The sequence below is a fragment of the Buceros rhinoceros genome, unplaced genomic scaffold (genome assembly GCF_000710305.1).
Source record: "Buceros rhinoceros silvestris isolate BGI_N320 unplaced genomic scaffold, ASM71030v1 scaffold8414, whole genome shotgun sequence".
Classification (NCBI taxonomy): Eukaryota; Metazoa; Chordata; class Aves; order Bucerotiformes; family Bucerotidae; genus Buceros; species Buceros rhinoceros.
Window position 1 is genome coordinate 6,239 of NW_010409983.1, and position 7,928 is coordinate 14,166.

The 7,928-nt window shown below is 40.5% G+C and overlaps 1 protein-coding gene across 1 annotated transcript in view; it reads left to right on the forward strand.

Moving 5' to 3' along the window:
- LOC104492828 (TALPID3 protein-like) overlaps positions 1-7,928 on the forward strand; it is a gene marked incomplete at its 3' end in the record, with an annotated part of 22,458 nt that overhangs the window by 6,171 nt on the left and 8,359 nt on the right. Inside the window, exons 7-13 of the mRNA XM_010135428.1 lie at positions 1-122; positions 973-1,108; positions 2,481-2,522; positions 3,957-4,186; positions 5,448-5,520; positions 5,841-6,101; positions 6,519-6,690. Of these exons, the coding sequence (XP_010133730.1) occupies positions 1-122; positions 973-1,108; positions 2,481-2,522; positions 3,957-4,186; positions 5,448-5,520; positions 5,841-6,101; positions 6,519-6,690 (1,036 nt within the window). The remainder of the gene's footprint in view (positions 123-972; positions 1,109-2,480; positions 2,523-3,956; positions 4,187-5,447; positions 5,521-5,840; positions 6,102-6,518; positions 6,691-7,928) is intronic.

Genomic DNA, 7,928 nt, shown 5'->3' on the forward strand with positions numbered 1-7,928 from the left:
GGTGAAGGGAGGCTTCTTGAGCATGCTCTGAATTCTCAAGAAATGCCACTGAGGCAAACTGAGTCTTCTGAGAAGGCAGCATTACACAGTTATAAAAAGGCCTGGCATTCTGCGAGAGACGGGTAAATAAATGTAACAAGATGAAATTGAGAAATTTTTTGTTTGTTTAAATGAAGTCAAGAAAGGTGTGTTAGACAGTGGTGGTGTGATAGTCACTGGTGTGGTTCCTGAGGCTGACAAAGCCGCACTTGATGTAAACCACTGGAGACTGGTATTTCTGTGTTAATTTTGCATTTCTGATGTACTGAAGAAGATGAAGGCTTATTGCTAAGGATAGTTCATAAACCCTTTCTCAGAGGTCAGCGGGTGTCCCTTGGAGGGCTTTTCTGTCTTCTCTTTCTTCTGTTGCAGCAGCTTGGGGAGCACTGTCAGGAAGGCAGCGGGACAGGGGTTGTGTTAGCATGGGGTTGCCCTTGCCAGTGCGGCTGCAAGCTGGCTGCTTATGGGGGCTGTGTGAGAACAATGGCAGCATCAGCCTCACAATTTCTAAGCGTTGGAGTGAGTTAGGAAATATTTGTAGCCATCCAGTCTGAAACCTCTTTTCCCCGGGCAACAGTTTGATGTCATAATTTCACTAGTATGATGAGAAACAGCTACTTATGTACTGCCTTATTTATGATAGTAGGGACAAAAACGTTAATTGCTTCAAATGGAAAGGTATCCAAAGTTTAAATACTGTTCTATGAGATCTGAATTTTAGGAGTAGTTTCACTGTTGAAAACACGAGGGTACAGCTCAAGATGCTAAGTGGTAAACAGAGAACCTGTAACCTCAGCTGAAAAATCAAATTCCATTTTATAGAAAGCGTTTGTATTCTTGCACTTGAAATTCGTGCGTAGTTCCACAGTTGGCTGTTTTCTTGTGCCATATGTGGAGCCATGAGACTTTTAATCAAGGTGTTCCTCCCATCAGACACACTGCTTTGCGTTCAGACTCGTTCCCACCTCCTGAAAGCTCCTTCCAGAACGGCAGCGCAGCTGAGAAAGTGCTGAAAAATTTGCGTCAAGATCTTGGCCAGTGTAGAAAAGAAGTGCATGACTTGTTACAGGTAAAGTCTGTGTTACCAGAATAACCAAGAGTTTGCACAAGGTGAAGAAAAAATGTGGCGGAAAACTTAAAGGTCTGGAATGAGAAGAAGTGTTGCCCTTGCTTCTGCCTCTGTAAAAAGACTGACATTTGTTTACAATTCCATGAAATATCGCAGTCTTTGATGTGGGAGGGTTTTGAGCTGGCTGATGTCTCACTGAGTACACAATGGACTAGACCATAGAGGCTCTCACTGCCATTCTACCAAACATGGTTAAAAAACAAGAAAAAAAGGTGGTTTATTTAATTGTGTGTTCTAGGGTTCAGGTATTTTCAGTGGCCATTTTCTGGTGCCTCTTCCCGTGATACCAGAGCTACAGAGCTGTGATCATAGAATCATCTGGTTGGAAGAGACCTTAAAGATCATTGGGTCCAACCGTTCACCCTGCACTGCCAGGCTCCCTAAACCATGTCCCTCAGCACCAAATCCACACGGTTTTTAAACACTTCCAGGGATGGGGACTCCACCACCTCCCTGGGCAGCCTGTTCCAATGCTGCACAACCCTCCCTGTAAAGAAATTTTTCCTCATATCTAAATGTTCCCATGTTCTATTTATCCGCAGTCAGCTTTAGTGATGACCAAAGCTACTTCCTTTCTCATTTTGCCAGCATGCTCTTTTCCAGAGAACTGCCCAGCACACACGTTGCCCTGTTTCTCCTGCTAATGATTTCTTACCTCCTGGTGCTAGAAGGTTTTGTACTGGCAATGCCTAGCTTGTCTCTGGGTTTGGACAATTGAGGCTTTTATCTGTTTGTTACCCCGGTTCCGTGGAGAAGCAGGGTGTACCTGATCATAAAACCTGTCCGCTCTGGAAGAACAGGTGCCCTGTGCCCCATTTATGTTGTAAATATTTCCTTACCGCTATTGCTAAAAGCTTAATCAAGTGACGCACCTCAGTACAGGCAACAGAACGGGACGAGATGGGGGAAGGAATGGAATGGCAGGTGAGAAAGACTCAGCTGACAAAAATGGAGTCAAATCTTTTCTTCCTTATGGAAGAGGTCAGGAGGAAGACAGAAGGGATGACTTCAGCAGATGTAGAGTTGAGTCAGTTTTAGGTACTTCGCTATTGACCTCTCGTCACTGAGAGCTGGTAGAGTGAGAACATAAATGCTTGGGGTAAATGACCACCAGCTTTGCCATACAAGCAAGTGAAAGGCTGGAATGAGCTGAGGCTGGCTGTGAGGGAACAGAAGGTGGTGCTCTAGTCCAAAAGAAACGTGCAGCGAGATTCACTGTGCTCATGTAAATTGATGAAATATCTACTCTGGATTTTAGCCTGACAGATCTGTCTTTAAATAAGCTGTAACAGCTCTTCTTCTGTCTTTTTAGAAATTAAATTCATGGAAATCAGAGATGAACGATCTCATTAAGGTATACCTTGAATTTCTACCTTTTTTTTTTTTTTTAAATACCGTAATACTGCAACGGTTTTGAGCATGCTTGCAATGAGATAACACTACAGGAACTATTGCATTCCTGTATTGTTTTGAAAAGATCGCTATTATCTACAGGTCACGCTACCAAAAGTAAGATTTAACTTGTTCTTTGACTTGTCTTATTCAATCTTAGTGAGCTACCTTGAGGGTGTAATAGAAATGTCAGGCAGAAAGCTGCCATCTCACATGGACATGGTGCAGACTGCTAATATAATCACCATTTCCTCATCTGGGTCCAATGGGCAAGTCTACATCGTTTCACAATCGTACATGTGTGTTTATTCCTTACATTTTCTCAAAAATTTCAGCTGTTTTATTGAGCTGGTCTTTGTCAAAAAGCTTAATTTTAAACTGAAGACCGATGTAAAATTGGTAAATAATTTGGTATATTGTCCTTTTCTCACCAGGCAAAACTCAGATGTTGGGATCAGTGTGATTCCTATTTTGTTATGTCCGTTGTTCTTTGGCAGGACACCTGTTAGAACCTAAACTTACCTGTTAGAACATAAACTTCTGTTTAATTCTTATGTGGAAAAAGAGGAGCCTTAAAGCCAAACCTGATTTGTGATCTGTCAGATTGGTTTAGAGGCTGCTCAAGTTCGGGTATTTTGATTTTGGTTTGGGGTTTCTTTTTCTTTATATACATTTATCACTTCTTAATTTTTTTTTTTTTTTCTGTTTCCTTTCTGGAAGATGAAGCACTTTTCTTGGATACCTCTGGGTTTCATCAGGGGTGTGAGAATCAGTGTGAGAACTACAGCTGTATGGCTCTTTGTTTCCTGTGTACTCGTCTCCCTTCCCTTTGTATTTAGCAGCTAATATATGCTCAGTTTTATCTCTGTGCGAGGGTCTGTGCAGTGAAAGGCCCATAGTTGCTTCATTGTTCATGTGAAAAGTAAAAATCAGCAGAAGAGGGAGAAGATCATGGCACTGTTGAGGGATTTATTTTAGTGTTGTTAAAACTGAAATACATTGGTTGGTGGGTTTGGGGACAGATTGATGCCAAATGAGTGCATTTATTTAGAAGACTTAGGCTTGAGATTATACTTAAATGCTGTTACATGAGTTATACTTGATACTTCATGTGTCTAATTGCCATTGTCTCGTGGTTATTGTTCATGAGCGTTGCTGCTCGTACATTACATCATTTTGCATCCGAGAGCTTTTTGATGGCTTTCCAGTGCCTTTGAAATGTTTTTTGAAGTGTACTGAATGTCCTTGAGTAACTGAAGCTGATGGTAGTACATGTGGACAGTGTTTCATATGACGGGCATTGATCGGGTAGTAGATTAATAGGATGCTGATCAGTGTGTAGACAATTGAAACTACATTCTCTGATTAAAAGCTAGAGGTTCTGTTTCAATTCTAGCCAAAAAAGCCTGTTGTCACGTCTGACCTTCCTGAACATCATCTGCTCAATAAGCCATCCATCCTTCAAAATGCTGAAGAGCCAAAATCTATAGTGATGGATGTCAAAAGGGTTTTGAGAGAAGTTCAAAACCGTAGAAAAGTTCTAGAAGAAAATTTGGAAGCTGTTATTCCTGCAAAAGAAAGGGATTTCTTTCACGATTATCTTGACGCCTTGTCGTCCGGAAACAGGTTAGACCCTACAACTCAGTGCATTTTGTCCCTGCTTGTTGTCTGGGCTCTTTCAATCATATTAATTCTGTGCATTGGAGAACTAGTACACATCCCTGAAAAACGTGTTTATTGACTCTTCTATAGCAATCACTAGTTGATACATTTGAACTTCAGATCTTTTTTGGCCTTCCTGATGTGAACTGAATTTTTTGACAGGTACCTGTTACTTCCTGGTATATCCAAATTCTGAGACTGTCTCATCTGGTGTTACGACAAGGGGGCATTTAGCTTTTGTAGAAAAATTTGCATTATTATGAGTAATTTCATCATTCAGAAGAAAACAGGCTTTATAAGCCTGTAGATGTTACAGAATTAGTCATCCTGCTGCAGATCTTTGGCTTTTGAACTCTTGCTTTGTTAGTTGTGTTAAATACTCCTCCTTGAATCATTTTCAGCCTGGAGAAGGTTCTGAGGAGACCTTGTAACAGCCTTTCAGAGCTTAAAGGGGGCTACAGGGATGATGGGGACTTTATCAGGAAGTGTAGCGATAGCATGAGTTTTAAACTGAAAGGGGGTAGATTTAGATTAGGCATGAGGAGGAGTTTCTTCACTATGAGGGTGGTGAGGCACTGGAACAGGTTGCCCAGAGAGGCTGTGGATGTTCCCTCCCTGGAAGTGTTCAAGGTCAGGTTGGATGGGGCTTTGAGCAACCTGGTTGAGTGGAAGGTGTCCCTGCCCATGGCAGAGGGGTTGGAACTAGATGATCTTTAAGGTCCCTTCCAACCCAAACCGTTTTCTGATTCTGTGATAATGAAAGTTTTTCTATTAAAATACAACTTCATTGTGCATTTTCCTGAGGAGGGTACCTATTCTCTTCACATTAAAATTTTTTTTTCCGGCACGATGTCTGCTAGGAAGTAGTAATTCTTGACCTCTGCTTTTTTCTTTTGAGTTGGAATGTTTTCATTGCCTTGTTTTCTCTGTTTTTGATCAAAACAGGAACTGATGCATGTTTGTAATTAATTATCATAGTGTACTTAAGTGGGGGGTGATGTGGGGTGGGGTTTGCAGGTGGCAATATGTAAGAACAGATTTGGATTTGGGAGACTCATGTAGGCTACGCCTAGTGCATTTTAGAGGCTATAGGGGTACATAATCTTAACTGCTTCTGTGTTCTGGGCTTCTCTTTTTATAGTGGTTTTAGGTCACTCCTTCGCCAGGAACAAATCTGCACCATTTAAGAAGCGCTGACTTAAAATAGTTCTGTCTTTTATTTCAGTGATGAATTGGAAAAGCTTCGTATCAGAATGGCTGTGGATGAACGGATTAAGGCAGTCGACGAGGAAATCCGGGTATGGCAGGAACAAAGAAGTTCAGGGGTTTGCATTATATTTTTCCACCTTGTATTGTTCTTCCATGTCAATAGTTAACTATGATTCACTCACAACTTGTAAACATAAGGAAACTGCCTGTTATTACTAGCACGTGGTATGCTATACTGAAATATTAACCTCTGTTTTAAAACTTCAATTGCTTAATGAACATCACCGGTCACAATTGCTGGCTAACATGAAAAACAGGCCATTTCTCAGAGCTTCAAAGATATCCACAGGCTCTTCTGATAGCCTTGAAGATAAAATCTCCTTTTACTACATTTGTGTTTTATCTTTAGGCTGAAATGGCAAGAAACGATTTGGAACAAGTGAAATATGATCAAAAGGTCCCAAGGATCAAGAGAGCCCAAAACATCAAGGCGATGAAGACCTCTAAAGAAATTAAAGCAAACCCTCAAAAACTCCAAGGATGCTTGACAAAGAAGCCTTTATCTGCAGCTAAGCCACTGCAGGAGCAAGCAGAAGATAACAGAAGTAAACAGAGGTTCAGAACTTACTTTTCCTCTGACAGTTTGCAGAGGAAAGAGAAACGGGCAGATGTGAGTTCCCAAGCAGTTGGTTTCTTTTTTGGTGATGACTGCTCTGCTGTAGAATGCAGAATTCATGTGAAAAATTGTCTGTATGTGCAGCTGTAATAATTGTAAATGAAAGTCCTTGCTCTGTCTTGTGGACTGCTGTCGCCCCACCCCATCTTCTCCGTCCCTGTTTCCATGTGCTGTGGAAGCCTAAGCTGAGTGCACACGACCACGTAGAATTCATTGTTGTGGTACCAGTTTGTCTTACCCAGCTCCTGCTCCTTTATTCGGCTGTTACTCAGCTTCTTGTATGTATTCTGGCTGTGTAAGTGTTCATCTGTGCTTGCAATTTATACTGTTTGTGGCAGAACTTCTTATGTGTTCAAGTTTTCATAGATGAAGAACTGTATAACTATTTTTTCTTTTTCTTGTGTGTGTCAGAGACGTGTGACTGGAAGTGCAGTGCTACAAAATGAAGACTATCTCTGTCAAGTTTGCGGGAAACCACTTTACCAGGGCCATCGTAGCACACTTAAAGCGCCGTGTCTGAGATTCAACTCTCCCTCTCCCAAATCTAAAGTTCAGAGACCCAAGGTGATAGAGTGTGTTAGAGGTAAGTAATTCTTTGATGTGAACAAGGTGTTTCTTCCCAGTTTTTCTAGTAGGAATTCCTTGTATAAATAAAGCTATTTAATAGTAGTTCATCTGCTCAATTTGAAGCCTCAGGAACTGCCGTAGGCTTCTTAGAGAGGTGGTGGATGGTCCAAGCCTGTCAGTGTTTTAAGAGGCATTTGGAGAACACCCTTAGCAGCAGGCTTTAGCTTTTGGTCAGCCCTGAAGTGGTCAGGAGTTGGACTAGATGATCCTTGTAGGTCCCTCCCCACTGAAATAGTCTATTGGAAAAGATGCTCTTTTCAGAACTAAAAAGTTTCAGATTTACTTAGCGTGTATCTCACTTATTTTAGATTGTCAAACCAACACTGATTTTTAAATTTAATCAATATACATATTTATTGTTGTCCAAGTCTTAAAGAGATTAGTTGCTACAAGTAAAAGCCCCTGAAAGCTGAGTGTGTTGAAAAACTAACTCCGCTTTTGGTGAAGGTTACTGAGAGATGTGTTTTTTGTGTCAGGTTTATCCAGTCATGTCATTTGAATGATTGATTCATTCAGAGTTAAGAAATCTACTGAGAATTGAAAAATTAAGGAAGCCTGGTATTTCATTTCCCACTTCTAATACATTAATTGAAATATGAATATTTAAATTTATGGCTGTGAAGATGACATCTATTAAATTGAAAATATTGAAAGACATCTTAATCAGAAGCATTGGTTATGTTCACTAAATGCAAGTAACTTCTGTAAGTCAAATCAGGATTAAAATCATCTCTCATACTTGCTTGTTAAGGTTATTTAAAATACATTTTAAAGCATTAGGATCAGAAGATGCTGATTTTCAAACCTATTAAAATGTGAAAATAATAAAGTGAAACTATATGGTATCTGATATAGGTAAGTGTAGATAAACTTCATCTTGAGTTAGCAGAAAGTAATGTTTTCATTGAATCTGGTTCATTTCATAGTTATCTTTTTAAAACTTAACTGAATCTTATTAGAGATGAAGATGAGTTGTTAACTGATATGTCAGAAAAATGCATGTGCATCACCTTCCCGTTGCGGGAGAGAGTGAGCAAATTACACGATAAAAGACAATGAGAAAGAGCGTGTCAAGGGCAGCAGGCAGTTAAAGTGACAGTGACAGTCCCTAGGATGAGCATCAATGGAAAAATGTTCCTTGGCTCCCCTCTGTGCTTCTTGCACTTGCGCTGCTGTGCCCCATGCAGGGAAAGA